General features: G+C 42.7%; 1 protein-coding gene across 3 annotated transcripts in view; it reads left to right on the top strand.

Annotated features, from left to right (window-relative positions):
* Positions 1–19,291, top strand: part of LRP11 (LDL receptor related protein 11) — a 52,387-nt gene that overhangs the window by 28,994 nt on the left and 4,102 nt on the right. Inside the window, exons 4-6 of one of the 3 annotated variants that reach the window (XM_045500001.1) lie at positions 1,557–1,682; positions 2,845–3,051; positions 15,024–15,119. In XM_045500001.1, coding sequence (XP_045355957.1) covers positions 1,557–1,682; positions 2,845–3,051; positions 15,024–15,119 — 429 coding nt within the window. Of the gene's footprint in view, positions 1–1,555; positions 1,683–2,844; positions 3,052–15,023; positions 15,120–19,291 lie in introns of all 3 variants that reach the window. The other 2 variants (XM_045500000.1, XM_045500002.1) reach the window with 2 other exon arrangements.

Below are 19,291 nucleotides of genomic sequence, written 5' to 3'. Positions count from 1 at the left end.
TCTTCTCTTCTTCCTGGATCAAGGTATCTTCAAATTGCCTTGTACCCAGATAGACTCCTTTCCCAGGCCCTTGTTTAACTGCATGCACTGGAATATGTATCCAAGATTTCACTTGGACTTATATACTATGCTCAACCATTTGCCTCGGTGGATTATCATAATCTACCATTCTCCCATGTCCTGAGAGAATTGTCTAGTTCCTTGTGTCCCTGGGAAATTAGGGAGTACCTCACGACCTACGTCTAGCCTGATACCTTTACTCTGCATCAACCAGTGTCAAAGTCACCCAGTTGTTGTGTAGCTAAGTCTAGTAAAGTTGGCTTAATCTGGAGTAGGGGAATGCCTTTCAAGAAAATACATGTAGCTCCTTTACACTGTAGATTAAAAACTCCTAACAGCTTCAGGGCCGCCTGAAGCCACTTCAGGGGCGCCTGGGTGGCTTGGTTGGTTGAGTGTGTGTCTTTGGCTCAGGTCATGATATAGTGGTTTGTGGGTTCAATCCCCCCGTTGGGCTACATGCTAACAGTGCGGAGCCTATTTGGGATTCTCTCTCCGCCCTTCTCCCACTTGTATGCATGCTTGCTCTCTGTCTCTCAAAATAAGTAAATAAACTTAAAACAAACAAACAAACAAACAAAAAACCCCTGGGGTGCCTGGTGGCTCAGTAGGTTAAGCATCCGACTTTGGCTCAGGTCATGGTCTCACAGTTCATGAGTTTGAGCCCTGTGTCGGGCTCTGTGCTGACAGCTCAGAGCCTGGAGCCTGCTTCAGATTCTGTGTCTCCCTCTCTGTCTGCCCCTCCCCTGCTCATGCGTGTGTGTGTGTGTGTGTGTGTGTGTGTGTGTGTGTGCAAAATAAAAATAAATAAACATTATAAATGTTTATCTCAAAAATAAATAAACATTAAAAAAAAACGAATAGCTCCAAAAGGGAGACAATTTCATTATTTGAAGAAAATAAATTCATACCAGCCAGTAGCTAAAGATTGGGTTTATTCTTTATGGCGATAGGGATGTATGGTAGTCAACAAATAGGGTTCAATAGTCGAAAGTTAATCTCAGTAAAAATGATCACTTAGAAAACAAGAATGCAAGACATAGCATGTCTAAAGACATAGCATGTATAAAATGGTGTCTCTAATAAAACACATTCAGCCAGCCAAATGCCATGCGGGGTGGGGGGGGGGAGTGTTAGGGGGCCCACAGAGTCGACGGGATGAACAAAGGAACGCAGAGTGAGACGTGAGGGAGCAAACCCGGGGCTGGCTGGGGAAGACCAGAGCTGCTGCTCGTCTGTTCCCACCTGGTAGGCAGCGCTGGCCTGGAGAACGGCCCCGCGACCAAGAACCCACATGATGCCTCAGAGTTAAGTCAGGGGGTCAAGGAGGCACCCCTTTCTCGCAACCTTTTGCTCCAGCTCAGACTGTTGGTGTCTGCCCCATTATGTGCATCTCTCTCCCCCAAAATGTTCCATGTACATTTAGTCTTACTTAATCGTGACACAGTGAAGTGTTGACGATATGGCACTCCTGTGACTTGAGACTTGTTCGCAAACAGGATGCTCGAACGTTTGCTCACGCTATCACTTCTCTTGTGATGACGGCTGCTGCATTGACATCATGCTGGCTTGCGATGGAGTGGAGCAGTGTCCTGATGGGTCCGATGAGGCTTTCTGTCATAACTGTGAGTCAGCTGCATGGCCTTTTCGGGCAAGGCAGGGAGACGGGATGTCTTTATTCTCATAATAAAATGCAAATTCAGTATTGTTCTTTTTCTGCCCAGTTTTAGGTATAACTTCATGTGAATAAGCTATGCCTTAAATTAAATGACCATTAACTATAAGTCTGTAATCTGAGTTGCAAATGTCAAGCGTTTTATATTGCTTACCTTCTTCAAAATTTGCTTTGTTTTCTAAAAGACTCTTCCCTATCCTAAAAATGCTGTGAGGAATATGCTTTTAAAAAAACTAAAGTGAGTTAAGATTTTGTTTTGATAAATTTTTTAGAAAAAAATTTTTTTTCAATATTTATTTTTGAGAGAGAGACACACAGAGCACAAGCTAGGAGGGGCAGAGAGAGAGGGAGACACAGAATCTGAAGCAGGATCCAGGCTCTGAGCTGTCAGCACAGAGTCCAAGATGGGGCTCGACCTCACAAACCGTGAGATCGTGACCCAAGCTGAAGTCAGACAGACGCTTAACGGACTGAGCCACCCAGGCGCCCCTAGAAAAAATTGTGATGTACTAGGGTGTAGCTAAGTCAGGACTGTAAACCAGTCTTATAATGTCACCTACATACACAAAAGGGCACTGAAAGAAAGAAGAAAACTGCTGGTTTTGAAGAAGGATGTAAAATCTCAAAACCTTAGGCTTAAGCTTTGTTGTTGTTATTGTTGTTTTAATTTTTTTGACGTTTATTTATTTTTGAGAGAGAGAGACAGGGCAGGAGTGGGGGAAGGGGCAATGAGAGAGAGGGAGACACAGAATCTGAAGCAGCTCTGAGGCTCTGAGCTGTCAGAGCAGAGCCCGATGCAGGGCTCAAACGCACAAACCATGAGATCATGGCCTGAGCCAAAATCGGACGCTTAACCACCTGAGCCACCCAGGCGCCCCTTAAGCTTTGTTTTTGTCAATTTATTTGTGACATTTAGAAAGCCAGTTATTGGAAGAAGAGAAAACAGTTTACCCATTCGAAAAGAAGAGAGTAATTTTTATGGGGCTCTAACATGGCTTAGATGGTTATTATTCCCAAGTATCCACGGCTTTGAATCTACTGCAGATTTAGTGCTTTTAATTACAGCTCAGAAAAGAAACCCAGCAGCTAACGGTAGCTCCTGTATCCTTCAGTGAGTCTTGACCGGAAGACGGTGACCCACACAGCAACTGCCCAGCCTAGAATCACAGGACCAATCAAAGATGTAGCAGGAGGCTCCTTCTTGGAAAAGTCCCAGAAAGTGACTGTCCCAAACCAGCCACTGGTGGTATCAAACACAGAGAAGAGGAATCATTCCACTTTTTGGGGACCAGAAAGTCAGACTGATCCTGTGATGCCAGGTAAGGACCTCAACAGCTTCTCCGCAAACAGCCTCATTTTCTCCAGTGACGCTGGGCTCAAAATGAAGGTTATATTTGAAGAGTGTTATGGAAATAAAACAAAGAAGAGAGTTAAAATGAAAACTGTGGCCAAAAAGGAAAAAAAAAAAACCCACCCCATCTGACATTTGCACTGATTATACTAAGGAACACCTACTAAATACATTCATACATTCATATATACTCCAGGGCTACCTGTGCATTTATTAGTAAGTATGTTCGAATTAGGAAATTTCAACACCTGTGTTAAGAAAACAAATGCCCTACGTGTGAAATTTTAGGTTATTTTGAGATGAAGCAGCATAACCCTCTTTGCACTAAGCTAGTGAATGTAAGTAAAGAGAATCTACATCATATTGAAATGCTTGCTTGTGGGGCGCCTGGGTGGCTCAATCGGTTAAGTGTCTGACTTCGGCTCAGGTCATGATCTCACAGTTCGTGAGTTCGAGCTCTGCGTCGGGCTCTGTGCTGACAGCTCAGAGCCTGGAGCCTGCTTCACATTCTGTGTCTCCCTCTCCCTCTCTGTCTCTGTCTCTCTCTCTCTCTCTCTCTCTCTCTCTCTGCCCCTTCCCTGCTCATGCTCTGTCTCTCTCTGTCTCAAAAATAAATAAACATTAAAAAAAATAAAAAAAAATAAAAAAAGAAATGGTTGCTTGTGCGAGCACTTCAGTCCTATGCTCCCAATTAACGAAATCTGTAACTTTTTTGTTTTCACTAATAAGGCTAATAAGAATCTTGTCTACGTTCACACTGCTGAAACATTAACATTCTGTCATCTTAAATTTGTTTTTGCACATTTGTATTGTTTGTGACAAGAGACAGAAATATAGAATATCACATTTCTGTACGCCTTTGTAAATGTCTTTTCAGTACTCAAACTCTGCATACCTTGTACAGAAATAATCTGTCGCTACTTTAATAACTTCTTTATGAAATTCTTTTGTTCTATGCAGAAGATGCAAATAATAAAAAAGGAAAATAATTTAAAATACCACTCTTTACTGAAAACAACTTTTGGTATTTTGGTATATTTTTTTCTAGTCTTGTTTATCTAATGTTTAGTTTTTTTCATATATTCTTTTTTTTAATGTTTATTTTTGAGGGAGAGAGAGAATGTGAGCATGCACGCGCGCGTAAGAGCACGAGTCGCGGAGGGGCAGAGAAAGGGAGACACAGAATCTGAAGTTGGCTTCAGGTTCTGAGCTCTCAGCAGAGCCCCACGCGGGGCTCAAACCCACGAACTATGACATCATGACCTGAGCCGAAGTCAGATGCTTAACTGACTGAGCCACCCAGGCACCCCATCTACTGTTTAGATTTTAAGTGCATCTGTACAGATATGTCCACAGAAATATTCCATGAAGGGTTTTCTTTTGGACAGTTTAGACTAGGTGCTTTCAAATGCCTAAGCTGAGTCTATACCTTTGTTAGTACTGCCACCTAATGGGTAAATCAGCCCATGTAGCAAAACTCACCATTAATATTCTGTTGCATTTCTTCTGGTCACTTTCATTTATACACATACATGCACACATTTATTCACTTTTTATCTTAGCATAATTAATATACAGTGTTATAGTTTCAGGTATACAATATAATGATTTAACAATTCTATGCATTGCTCCCTGCTCATCATAAGTTTACTCTTAATCCTCTTCACCTACTTCACCCATCCCCCAGCCAGTTCCCCTCTCGCAACCACCAGTTTGTTCTCTGTATTTAAGTCTGTTTGTGTTTTTGTTTCTTTTTTCCTTTGTTCACTTGTTTTGTTTCTTAATTTCCACATATGAGTGAAATTGTATGGTATTTGTCTTTCGCTGACTTATTTCACTTAGCATTATACTCTCTGGGTTCATCCATGTTGTTGCAAATGGCAAGATTTTGTCCTTTTTATGGCTGAGTAATATTCCATTACATACACACACACACACACACACACACATCTTTATCCATTCATCTATGGAGGGGCACTTGTGTTCCTTCCATATCTTGGCTATTGTAAATAATGCCGCAGTAAACAGGGACACATATATCTTTTCAAATTAGTGTTTTGTTTTCTTTGGGTAAATACCCAGTAATGGACTTACTGGATCATATGGTAATCTATTTTTAATTTTTTGAGGAACTTCCATATTGTTTTCCACAGTGACTTTACCAGTTCATGTTCCCACCAACGGAATACAAAGATTCCTTTTTTAACGTGTCCTCATCAACACTTGTTATTACTTATCTTTTTTGTTTTTAGCCATTCTGACATTGTGATTTTGATTTACATTTTCCTGATGATTAGCTATGTTGAACATCTTTCCATGGGTCTGTGGTTCACTTGTATGTCTTCTATGGGAATATGTCTATTCTGCCCATTTTTAATCAGATTCTTTGTGGGCTTTTGGGGGAGGGTGTTAGGCTTATTAAGTTCTTTATATATTTTGGATTTTAACCCATTACTTGATATATCATTCACAAATACCTTCTCCCATTCAGTAAGTTGCCTTATCATTTTGTTGATGGCTTCATTTGCCATGAAAAGCTTTTTACTTTGGTGTAGTCCTAATACTTTTATTTGTTTGTTTGTTTTTCCTCTTGCCTAAGGAAACGCATCTAGTAAAATGTTTCTATAGCTAGCGTTAAAGATATTACTGCCTATGTTTTCTTCTAGGAGTTTTATGGTTTCGGGTCTCACATTTAGGTCCTTAATCCATTTGTATGGTGTAAGAAAGTGGTCCAGTTTCATTCTTTTGCATGTGGCTGTCCAGTTTTCCCAACACCATTAATTGAAAAGACTGCCTTTTCCCCTTGTATATTCTTGCTTCCTTTGACCGAATAGTTGTAGGTTTATTTTTGGATTTTCTATCCTGTTCCATTGATCGAGTTTGTGCTCGTACCATACTGTTTGGATTACTGCAGCTTTGTAGTATATCTTGAAATCTGGGATTATGATACCTCCAGCTTTGTTCTTCTTTCTCACGTTTGCTTTGGTTATTTGGGATCTTCTTTGATTTTATATAAATTTTAGGATTATTTGTTGTAGTTTTGTGGAAAATGTTATTGGTATTTTGAGAAGATTGCATTAAATCTGTAGATTGCTTTGGGTAGTATAGACATTTTAACAATATTTGTTCTTCCAGTCCATGAGTGTGGTGTATCTTTCCATTTGTTTGTGTCAGTTTCAGTTTCTTTCTTCAGTGTTTTATAGTTATTGGAGTTTAAGTCTTTTACTTCCTTGATTAAGTTTATTCCTAAGTGTTTTATTCTTTTTGGTGCAAGTGTAAATGGGATTTTTTCCCTTAATTTCTCTTTCTACTACTTCATTATTAGTATTTATAAATGCAACAGATTTTTGTATATTAATTTTGTATCCTGCAACTCTACTGAATTCATTTATCAGTTCTAATAGTTTTTTGGACATTTATTCACTTTTAACAAATTAGGAACACATTATGTTTATGAAACTTTTCTTTTTCTCAGGAGTATTTATGTGCATTATTACATGCCCATCAAAGACCAAAACTTCTTTCTCAGTGTTTATTTCTTTGAGGGGGGGAGGGGCAGAGAGAGGGGGATGGCAGGATCCAAAGCAGGCACTTCACTGATAACAGCAAGCTCCATGTGGGGCTTGAACTCACAAATAGAAAGACCGTGAGCCAAAGTTGGACGCTTAACCACCCAGGAACCCCCAAAACAAAAACTTAAAAAAAAATTTTTTTTTAATGTTTATTTATTTTTGAGAGAGAGACAGAGACAGAGTGTGAGTGAGGGAGGGGCAGAGAGAGAGGGAGACACAGCATCTGAAACAGATTCCGGGTTCAGAGCTGTCAGCACAGAGCCTGACTTGCGGCTCGAACTCATGACCTGTGAGGTCATGACCTGAGCCGAAGTTGGATGCTCAACAGACTGAGCCATGGCAGGTGCCCCAAAAACAAAAACATTTTTAAGAAACAAAGCAAACAAACAAAAAAGGAAACAAACAAAAGGACTCCTAAATACAGAGAACACGCTGATAGGTGCTAGAAGGGAGGTGGTTGGGGAAATGGATGGAAAAAGAAATAAAAGCCTGGAGGCTCCTTCTGATTCTGTGTGTGTCTCTCTCTCTCTGCCCCTCTCCTGCTTGCACTCTGTCTCTCTGCCTCTCTCTGTCTCTGTCTCTATCTTTCTCTCTTAAAAATAAATAAAAATGTTAAAAAAAAATTTTTTTTTAATGCATCACCAGAGCGCCTGGGTGGCTCAGTCCTTTGGGCTTCCGTCTCTTGATTTCAGCCCAGGTCATGATCTCATGGTTTGTGAGTTTGAACCCCGGGTCAGACTCTGTGCTGACAGCATGGAGCCTGCTTGAGATTCTCTCTTTCCCTCTCTCTCTCTGCCCCTCCTCTGCTCTCTCTCAAAATAAACAAACATTTAAAAAACTAATAAAATAAATAAATAAATAAAAATGCACTCCTATTTGTGACCTGTGCCTGGATTTTACAAGGATCATCAGCTAATATAATAAGGACAAGTTGAATTTTCTGCCACTTCCTTCCCCCACAGGCATCTCGCAAGGATAAAAAACTTAACTCACTGAAGATATGTTAAAGAGATACTATCATTAATACTGATAATATAGTACAGAAAGTAATGAGATGCGGTTTTTCACCTGTCACATTGGCAAGGTGGAAAACTATTATTACCTTGCCAATAATATGGAGCCAATAGTATGGAGCACAGAGAAACAAGACTCAGGCGCTCTTGGTGGGACTGAAACCAGTACAATCTTCTAGAGGGCAGTTTCTGAAGCATTGAATCTGTATGTGCCCTGATTCAGTTATCCCACACTTGGGAATTCATCCCAAGCGTGTTACTAAGGATAAAATTAAGGACTTGTGCAAATATCCAGTCACACAGTGAATGTCCGCTCGCCCGCTCAGAGCCGCGGTGGTGCCTGTGTTTGTTCAGCACGCAGTGACTCAATGGCTGAACTGTTGTGAGATGTGGCTGCATCTGTAGGGCCTGTTCCCTGTGTGGCCCAAGTCATTTATTAACAAGGCTGTCCTCTTTCTATCGGAGCTGGCCAGAGGAAAGAAATCAGATGTCCAGCACTGCAGAGTGCTCCAAAAGTGGTATATCCACATTCACAGTGAATCCTTTTTTTTATTATTATTAAAAAAAATTTTTTTAACGTTTATTTATTTTTGAGAGAGAGAGAGTGCACGCTCATGCGTGCACACACAAGTGAGGGAGGGGCGGAGAGAGGGAGACAGAGGGTCCAAAGCAGTCTCGTGAGCGAGGAGCCTGGAGTGGGGGCTCGAATTCACGAATTGTGAGATCAGGACCTGAGCTGAAATCAAGAGTAGGCCGCTTAACCAAGCCACCCAGGTACCCCTTGAATCCATTTTATTGGGAGTTGAGAATTCATGTCCAGCCCAGCAGGTCAACCAAGTTCTTTAAGGATCCAAACTGAAGCATGGACTTGGGAGAATGCCTGGTCTGTGTATGGACACATGGGGTTCTGCCTGCACTGTCTATGATTTCCCTGCTAAACATGCCAAAGCCTCACTGTTTCACTTCTATCCGGAGGTAGCCAGAGTGAGCACCTGCGACCTTCGCATCGTTATGGGAGGTGTTTTATCCAGAGAGGCTATCCTTATAAAGGATACTCAAAAGAGTTTTTTCATGTGCCCTGTATTTTTCATGGCTATTTCATTTTTTCGTTCTGCTGGACTGTCTCTTCTTATTGAGAAGCCATTCTGAACTTATGAAATCACACATCTGGGAAGGTAGTTTGAATTTGTTGAAGCCTGATGAATAACATTATGCTCCCACATGATGGCAGGAATCAACTGTTTCCTCAGATGAATGGATCTTGTCCTAGTATAATCCAGAACATTTCCTGAAGAGAGCTCCTTCTTACCTACTTTGTTGACATGCGGTGTGGTCTACCAGTGAATAGTGAGAAAGAACGATTCTGTTGTCTGTGTTAGTTGGCAGGTGGTCACAGGAAGCCATAGTACATTCTGGAAGGCAGGCCCGTATTGTAATCACTTTTCTAGCTAGTATTTCCACCTTCCTTCCAGAACATGCTTGCATGTGCAGTGGTTACTGAAAATAAATTTAAAGCAACTTCTGTGCAGCTTCCAACTCCTTCTGTGAGTGCATGGCTATGCATGGTACACGTTAACACAATAGGTCATTCAGAAGAGGGAAAAAATAATTTCCTAAGACATTAACTTTTCTAAAAGGATCATTACCAAAACGAGTTATTTGCAGAAGCAAATTCCATCTTTGTCTCGTTTGTTCTGACTTGCCACTCTGGGGAGAGCCTATGATAGCACGTGTGGAATGAAGCATTTCTCTATGGTGTTCCATACGTTGGTGTCCAGAAAAAGTGAATCAGGCAGTCTGGAAATGACAGTGAATTCCTCCCTGAAATGTAGAAAATAGAAATTCACATTTCAAATACCAACTCGGGCAGGGCACGTCCCCTGGAAATTCTAGAGTCTGTGGCAACTGTGGCTTCTTAAGTCTCCTGTGTGTACTGTCCTCTCCCTAATGCCTGAGCTCGCCCACCTCCCACAGCACTGGCTTCCTCTCCCCAGGAGTGAGGGCATTTAAGAAAATACTCTTCAAATTTGACAACTGAAGATCCAGAATGAATATGTTTACTTTCAAATGAACCCATCTCCAAGGCAAGATCCCCTTTCTAAGTACAATTAACCTATTTCTCTGCTGCATCCTTAATAGAGAGCTTTATCTCAGACTTCCTAAGGAAATATTTCACTTTGTGATTTTGCCTAGTTATTTTTTATTTGCCTGGATATGAGTAAATGGATACAGTATAAACCCTAAGTTCTTGGATCTGTGACTTTGAGAGCAGTTTGGTTCAGTAGAAAAGCTCCTGCTCTGGGTGCCCGGGTGTCTCAGTCGGCTAAGCATCTGACCTCAGCTCAGGTCATGATCTCGCTGTTTGTGAGTTTGAGCCCCACGTTGGGCTCTGTGCTGACAGCTCAGAGCCTGGAGCCTGCTTTGGATTCTGTGTCTCCCTCTCTCTCTGCCCTCCCCTCTCGTGCTGTCTCTGTCTCTCTCTCAAAAATAAATAAACATTAAAGAAAATATTTTTTAAAAAAGAAAGACAAGCTCCTGCTGTGGATCGGTCCTGGGTTCTAATCCCAGCACCACCTGGTACTAGTGTCCAGGTAATTAACTTCTCCGAACTGTGTTTCCTTGCTTGAAAGAGGATAATCATATCTTCTCACAGTGTTGCTATACGTAGTGCGTGAGATATCGTACGTAAATATAATTTATGTCTCTCAGTAACTGTTAGTGCTAGATGAATTTTCGCTGGAGCACTCACTAGGAAACTCAGGTAAGAGAGCTACAAGCTTACAAGATGGTTAATTCTAATAAAAAATAGAAATAGCGCAGTGGTGGTCCCAGTACTGAGTTTCTCTTCAGAATTAAGGTGAAGAATCTCTCATCTTTGTTGGAAAGATGGGGTGGGGGAGGGGATTGTGAATGTGGTTATTTCGTATTTTTACATTGGATAGAAGACAAACGAGTTAATCCTCTGAAAAGAATTGGACGTTGGTAAATTTCAGTGTTTTTATTCCTGGCTCATTATTTTTAAAAAGTAGGACATGAATTCCCAGCCATGTGATCTTCCCACTTCCAGATTTATTATTGGAAATAGTACTTACTGAGTGCCTGTCACTGTGGACTTCTTTGGTCTTTTTTTTTCCCCCCTAGTTTATTTATTTATTTTGAGAGAGAAAGAAAGCATGGTAGGGGCAGAGAGAGAGAGAGAGAGAGAGAGAGAGGCAGGGAGAGAGAATCCCAAGCAGGTTCTGCACTGCCAGCCCAGAGCTCAACACAGGGCTTGAACTCACAAACTGTGAGATCAGGACCTGAGCCGAAACCAAGAGCCGACGCTCAACCGACTGAGCTACCCAGGCGCCCCTGCTTCTTTGGTCTTAATAGCAACCTGGTGATATGCAGAAATCATTAGCAGCATTTTATGGATGAAGACACTGAGTCACAGAGAAGTGAAGAACTCAGACTGGGTCACACAGCTAGGAAGTGATAAAACCAGAATTTAACTCAGCAGTCTAACCCCAACCCCAAGGGGATGATGGCTTCGGCAGCAAGCCTCACAGTGTTCAAGGATCTTTTCTCTTAGCTACAGAGACAGGAAGCAGCTACAGTTCCCTTAAGACCTGCTTGTATGGTATTTTATGTTAGGGCATTAGAAGCTCAGAAGGACGAGAATCTGGGGGCACCTGGGTGGTTCAGTCGGTTGAGCAACGAGCTCTGTATTTCGGCTCAGGTCATGATCTCACGGTTCAAGAGATTGAGCCCCACGTCAGTGCAGGGCCTGACTGGGAGTCTCTCTCCCTCTCTCTGTGCCCCTCCCGTGCACACTCTCACTCTCTCTCTCTCTCAAAATAAATAAATAAGCTTTAAAAAAAGGGAAGACATCTGTGAGTACTGGAGTAGTCAGGATTGGCTACTTGTAGATCTGCGTTATGACTTTCATGGACCTATTTAAAAAAACCCCGAAATATTAAACTTTATGACTGTGTTGGTGTAGAGATTAATATAACACAGGCTACATTCACTATTATATATGCATTATTATTATTATTGTTATTATTATTATATCCATTGTTCTCTTGTGATTTTTTTGAATGTTTATTTAATTTTGAGAGAGAAAGAGAAAGAGTACGAGCAGGGGAGGGGTAGAGAGAGAGAGAGGGAAACACAGAATCGAAAGCAGGCTCCAGGCTCCAAGCTATCAGCACAGAGCCCAACGCGGGGCTTGAACTCACGAACCATGAGACCATGACCTGAGCCAAAATTGGACACTTAACCAACTGAGCCACCCAGGCACTCCTGTTTTCTTGTGATTTTAAGAGAAATTAAACTGAAACATTTTTGCAAGCCCCAGGTTCGATGCCCATTGTGCCTGGTGGACAGGTGGCCCCCACCTGTGATAGGCATGGACATTCTGCTGTGCTGTGAAGAACGGGCAGAAAGAGTTTGAATACATGGAAAACAAGGGGTCTAATTAATAGCCTGAGAAAATGGGTTTGAGAGTGACAATTATTGAAGCAGGAGATCCCAGCTACCCAAAGTGAAGGGAGTTTGCCGGGAATAGAGGGCAATATGGAGAACCTTGAAAGCCCTGCTGAAGCATCTGGACAGGTGGAATCAAGAAGGAGAGGAACAGGGCACCTGGGTGGCTCAGTCGGTTGAGTGTCCGACTTCGGCTCAGGTCATGATCTTGTGGTTTGTGGGTTTGAGCCCCGTGTGGAACTTTGTGCTGACAGCACAGAGCCTGCTTCTGATTCTCTATCTCCCTCTCTTTCTGACACTCCCCCACTCATGCATGTGCTGTCTCTCTCTCTCTCTCTCTCTCTCAAAAATAAACATAAGAAAAAATTTTTTAAAAAAAGGAGAGTAAGAGAATTTGGTCTCCAAAGCCAGTCGAAGAAGGATCAATATCCATCCATAATAAAGCTTTCATCCATTCATGGCAAAATGAGAAAAATAAGGACAATGCAGGGAGTTTTTTTTATAAGACTACATTCATTCAATTCAAAGAGCTATCCTTTTTATGTATTAAACTCTTGATGTTTTGTGGGTTACACATTTCCTTACTTTATAATGAGGTGAAGGCAATGGCCTTTTTTTTTTAATTTTTTTTTTTAATGTTTATTTTTGAGAGAGACAGAGACAGAATGCAGGTAGGTTAGGGGCCGAGAGAGAGGGAGACACAGAATCCGAAGCAGGCTCCAGGCTCCGAGCTGTCAGCACAGAGCCCGACACAGGGCTCGAACCCACGAGCTGTGAGATCATGACCTGAGCCGAAGTCGGACACTCAACCAACTGAGCCACCCAGGCGCCCCCGGCAATGGCCTTCTTAAATGGCCATTTCTTTTACTGTCTTTATTTGGCAAAATAAAAAATTGACCCTGACTTGGCCCCAAGAATCATTTTGAATTTTGGATTGATCCACAAAATCCAAAGGTGTTGGAATCAGCTTGCCATGTGGAGGACAGCCCGGGCTCTCGATGGCCCCAGGGCCCCAGCAGCCCCATGGCTTCCATGCAGTATCCCTGTCCCCATCCTGCTGGGAAGGGTCTCTAGCTCCAGGCAGCAATCCCTTTGTCCGTGAGCCGAGCAGTCCCAACACCTGGCGGCCCCGCCACAGTTAAGAGCCATTCCCTGGCTGGCTCTGCCCGGTGCCTCCCGGGGGTCACTCTCTTACAGTGTCCCACTGCCTGCTCTTCTTCCGTTCCCTCCCCTCGCCGTTCTGGTTGGGAGGGGGCTTCCAGCACTACAGTCCAGTGGACAGTGATAGCAATCAGCCTGCAAGGTAACTCTGATTCTCTGGCCCACAAGAAATTGCTCCTGCCTTACCCGCATCTCTCATTCTCTTCGGCCCGCGGTTTATGGAGGACAGCCCAGGTTACTGGCTATCTGCAGGTGGCGTGTATGGTGCCTTTTAGAGTAACGTGACAAAGCACGGCAGAAGGTAGGGAGCCTGCCGTGGCCTTGGCCGTGAGAAGCAAATGTGGGTTAACCTCCTTGCACTGATATGCTGAGTGAGTGCGGATGAGGGGCCTTTGCAGACGTGTTCCAGTAGCAATGTCTGCCCGCAGAGTGCTTGAGTGAAAGGTGACAGAGACCTAAGGCTGTGGCAGTTGAGGACAGAGAAGAGGGACCATAGTTGAGGATATTTCAGAGTGTCATGGAGATGGTCTGTGTGATTCAGCTACTGATGGCTTGCAGGGCTGAGTGAAAAGGAACTTGAAGGATGCCTTAATGAAACACACGCATTTGCAGTCCCTTCTCTTTAACAGCACAAGCACGTGACTGCAACCATCTCTTCAAGTCCTGGCTCTCTGGCCCTAGTAGGTACCTGCAATAACTTTATAATTTTCCATCATCCTGTTGAGTTTTGTGATCCTTAGTAAATCCAGGCATATCACTTAGTACAGATTCCGAAGAGTTTTATAAATACTACCTTTAAGTAGCCTTATTTCAGTTGCAGGTGTTGCGAACAGATCTGTTGATGACATAGGAGTAAAGAAGCTTTAAGCTTTTGCTTCTCAGTAGAATTCCTCATGTCAGCTCATCCTTTCTATTTACTGTCACTGAGGATTATATTATCCCCAAGCTCATTTGAGATCACACCATAGCACGAGGGCAACTCCATTAGCTTAATCATCATCTTGTCAATGTAATAAGCACACAAATGCTGTAAATTCCCGGATGGGAAATGATTCGGTGGTACGGCCATGGCTTATCAGACCTGGGATGAAAGTCCTAAGGTTTGATCTTTCTTACTAGTCACTCTCAATAGTGTAATACAACTGGATAGAGTAAATAATTAACAACATATCATTACACCAGAAATGCCGGTTTCCACCAACAAGCAGTTAGACACGCCTGAGTTTAAATCCCAGCCCTGTGACCCGCTTACTACTCAAAAAGAACCCGGGCAAGTACCAAGCGTCTCTGACCCAAGCGGAAAACAAAGAGCAATGAATACCCACCAAGTAGGGCTGAGGTGAGAAAGTCAAACAACTTGTCTGAGTGGCTTATGCAAGCTCACTCTTCATTTTTTAAAGAAAAACTTTTGTGGACGTTTCTGCTTTTCATGGTATGGATTGCAGAGATCACCCGTGACTTTTGTAGCTGACGTCTTTCCTTCCTTCTCCAGAGTGCTGGGTGCCTTTTTCCCTTTCTCTGTCCAGCAGTTTTGTTCTCGTCCCATACTCTGGTCATGTTAGTTCCCTAGTGTTTTAATATCAAACACAGACCTACGTTTACAAGAGTAATAAATTTTATAAGTCCTTTAAATCCATCCTAAGAAAAATAGATGAGGCTATATTTTCATGTCTGTTTCCTAAAGTTTCTGATGTACCTTTGACATATGTTCTCTCTGTTTTCTGTAGATAGTGGTTCCTCAGGGAAGAACAGAAAGGAAAAAAATTATATTTTTGAATCAAAGAGCGATCGAGGAGGAGGGGAACACCCAGCCCCAGAAACAGGTAAATCTGGAATTTGGAAATTCATTGCAGAGTACAGACATTTGTAGAACCACATATCCTCCAGTGGAAGGTACCAGAGGAAGCTGCAAGAGTCTAGGACAAGAGCAGTGACCGATCCGTGGATCGGAAGAGCTGTTGTATTCTTCCTCTATCAGGCTGCATCTGTGGGCTCCTGAACTAGTAACCTCACATCCTTGGACCTAGGCTTCCTCTTTTCTCAGTTGATTGGACTAGAGGATCACTCTATTTCTTTCCAGGTGTAACATGCTATGGAAAAAGTAATATTCACAGCCTAGAAGTTAAGAACTAGATATTCATGGCCCTAGAATCTGAGGCCGAGGTTCAGACCCTTGCTCCGTCACTAAACTCTATGACCTTTGGCAGGCGATTTTCTCTCTCCAGATCCCAGTTCTCCTCAGTAGTAAGATGGAAATGGCAACTATCACTGCCTCAGACTTGTTGGGGGAGAAATGGGACAATTAACATAAACCGTTTAGCACATGTGTGTGACTCATACATAAATAAATGATAATAAATAGCCACACTGGTTCGGCTAATAAATAATAAATAAGTAAATGATGGCTATTATGCTTGAGTTAGTTATAAAGATCTTATAGAACTACCCTATGACCCAGCAATTGCACTACTAGGTATTTATCCAAGGGATACAGGTGTGTGTTTCGAAGGGGCACATGCACCCCAATGTTTATAGCAGCACTATTGACAATAGCCAAAGTATGGAAGGGTCCAAATGTCCATTGATGGATGAATGGATCAAGAAGATGTGGTACATATATACAACGGAGTTATTACTCGGCAATCAAATAGGATGAAATCTTGCCATTTGCAACTACATGGATGGAACTAGAGGGTATTATGACTTCACTCTATGAGGACTTTAAGAGACAAAACAGATGAACATAAGGGAAAGGAAGTAAAAAATAATATAAAAACAGGGAGGGGGACAAAAACATGAGACTCTTAAATATGGAGAACAAACAGAGGATTATTGGAGTGGTTGTGGGCTAAATGGGAAAGGGGCATTAAGGAATGTACTCCTGAAATCATTGTTGCATTATATGCTAACTAACTTGGATGTAAATTAAAAAAATAAATTTAAAAAAAATTAAAAAAAAAAAAAGATCCTAGAGTACCTAGTTCTCTCCAGCTGCTCTAGTGATGGATGAAGACCAAAGACAATGAGGAAAGAGTGTAGGAGGTCGAGGGAATATTTAGTGAGTGAAAGAAGAATACCACAATTCCATAATTATGGTCACTTTTAACTAGAAAGAGAACACTTTTGACTCGGTTCTTCAGAAAGGCAGGTTTTAATCCTAAATCCCACAAGCTAATTAGTAAAAGAAGATTTAGGAGAATAAAATATGATTCTTAAATTATAGACCTGAACACGGAGAAGACTTTTTTACCCTAGAGTGTTCTTCGTAAAATCTGGACCACGTTATCGTGTAACCACTAACCAACAAGTGGCCAAAATAATCCAGACGTCAAGTGCCTAGATGCTGTTCCGTCTGCTGGACTGCTGGCCTTGCCCCTGTCCCCACATATCTCAATAAAAAGCGCCCTGTGCCCCATCGACATATAAAGGGAAGCCAGGCCTGCCCCGGCCCCCGCCCCATGCCTAGATGTGTGCAGAAAGCCTCCATTCTAACTGGCCACTGCCCATTTCCAGTTGTTATATGTTATGAACATCACTCCAGCTCATATGAACAATTCATCTCCTTCGCTGGTTCCTGAGAAAATTATATCATGATGTGTTTTATTAGGGGTTAGAAAATTTTAAATCTCAAATTACCCACGATAAAGACAATGAAAAAACCATGCCGAGTAAGAATTGAAAAGTCCAGAATAATTTTCAGTATTGTAGCAAGTTTTTTGTGATGGGAGATTTCATTTTCCTTGTCATCAAAGCATTAAACAGGAATCAATTCGACGTTCAGCCACCACACATCTGACTTGGCAAGCAGAAGTTTCCCCTAGATTGTATGTCTGCTCTGTTGTTACCACAGCGGCATCTGCACTGTGGCCCTGGGGCTGGCATCTCCAACCACAGCCCCCTCCCCCTGCGGCCTCAGCGCTGGTGTTCATCTTCACACGAATCACACACCTTTAGAAGGGCAGCCTCTGATGCTTTCCCCGCCCTGAACAAGCACAGCGGTCCTCCTCCCCCACCCCTCCCCGAACGTGAATAGTCGCCCGTTTGCACCCATACCCTTCCTTTCCTTCAGTACTAAGCGAAGGAGTGTCCCCTCTTTCCACGGTCAGTCTCCCCCTGATCTTGAGGCAGCCCCTTATCTCCATCATCGATTAACTCTCTGATGTTTTTCATCTGTTTCTCTACTGGCTCGTTGCCCCAACAGCTGCAGACACCTTCAGATCTCTCCCAACACACAAAAACGAAATAGCACCCTTCCGTCTTCAGTCTCCGCGTAAATGAATTCCCGATTGCCAAGTCCGTTGGCCTCTCTGGGCTTCACCCCACTTGACCTCTGCTTAGCATTTGGTTCAGCCAAGTGCTTCCTTGAAGTAATCTCTTCCTTGTGCTTCCAAGACTCCCCTGTCCCCTGGCTGTCCTGCCACCTCTCTGATCCGTCTCCTGTTCTCTTAGCTTCTCTTCTTTTGTCTGCCCTCTTAAATGCCGGTGCTTCCTCACCGACTCGCTCCTGGCGCTCCTTCTTCTCCCTTTCTCTCTGGCGATCTCATTCGCTTCTGTGGCTGCGGTCACCACCTTGACGCTACAGACTCTCACATATTTAGGCCAAATAATCCAGAAACCTAATAGAAATTTCGACCTGGATCATCTATAGGCATCTCAATCTGAAAATGTCAGAAAATAAACATATCTCCCCACCCACCCCAAACAAGCTCCATTACTCATTTAAACACGCAGGCAAAACGCTTATGAACCAGAAGCACGAACTACATCTTTCACATGTGCACTTCCTATATAATTCCATCATAATAATTACACTTAATTGTATTTTTTCATTTAAATGTTTGTCCACCCAGACCGGAAGTCATGAATAATAATGCTCTCATTTCCCTTTTGGAGAAGCACTGTACCACGGTGGTTCTGGAGCTGTGCTGTCTGGGGCCCTATCCTAGCTCCACCCCTGACCGTACAGACTTAGACCAGTCACTTAATTCTTTTTATTTTTATGTTTATTTTTTTATTATTTATTTTTATTTTTTAATTTATCTCCCAGTTAGTTAGCATATAGTGCAATAATGATTTCAGGAGTAGATTCCAGGGATTCATCCCCTATGTAGAACACCCAGTGCTCATCCCAACAAGGATCTCCCTCAACGCCCCTTCCCCATTTAGCCCATCCCCCCACCCACAACCCCTCCAGCAACGCTGTTTGTTCTCTATATTTAAGTCTTTTGTGTTTTGTCCCCCTCCCTCTTTTTATATTATTTTTGCTTCCCTTCCCCTATGTTCATCTGTTTTGTATCTTCAATTCCATATTAAGGAAGTCCCATGATGTTTGTCTTTCTCTGACTAATTTCATTTAGCATAATACTCTCTAGTTCCACCCACAGAATGAAAGATTTTCATTCTTTTTGATTGCCGCGTAATGCTCCATTGTGTATATATACCACATCTTTTTTATTCATCTGTTGATGGACATTTGGGCCCTTGCCATACCTTGGCTATTGTCCATGACGCTGCTACAGACATTAGAGTGCGTGTGTCCCTTCGAAACAGCACACCTGTATCCTGTGGATAAATCCCTAGTAGTGCAATTGCTGGGTCGTAGGGTAGCTCTATTTTTAGCTTTCTGAGCACCCTCCATACTGTTTTCTGGAGTGGCTGCTCCAGTTTGCATTCCCACCAGCAGAGCAAAAGGATGCCGTGCATCCTTGCCAACATCTGTTAGTCACTTAATTCTTGCCGTCTCAGTTCCTTCATTGGTAAAATGGGTATACTAACAGTACCAACTCGTGGTGGTTGCGAGGTTCAGATTTAAACCACCAAGCACCTAGTGCGGTGCTGGCACTCTGCAGCACTGGCTTATTGTCTTTGGCCGCCCACACTTGGATCAGGGTCAGGCGCATGGCTCCCAATTAACACTGAGCGAATGAAGAAGTGAATGAAATGAAGCGTTACCGAATCAGCTTCTGCAATGGACATTTTTACTCCTCTAATTCCA

This window comes from Leopardus geoffroyi, chromosome B2 (assembly GCF_018350155.1).
Source record: "Leopardus geoffroyi isolate Oge1 chromosome B2, O.geoffroyi_Oge1_pat1.0, whole genome shotgun sequence".
In the NCBI taxonomy this organism is placed as follows: domain Eukaryota; kingdom Metazoa; phylum Chordata; class Mammalia; order Carnivora; family Felidae; genus Leopardus; species Leopardus geoffroyi.
Note: the sequence above shows the minus strand (reverse complement) of the source record. Positions and strands in the feature narration are given on the sequence as shown.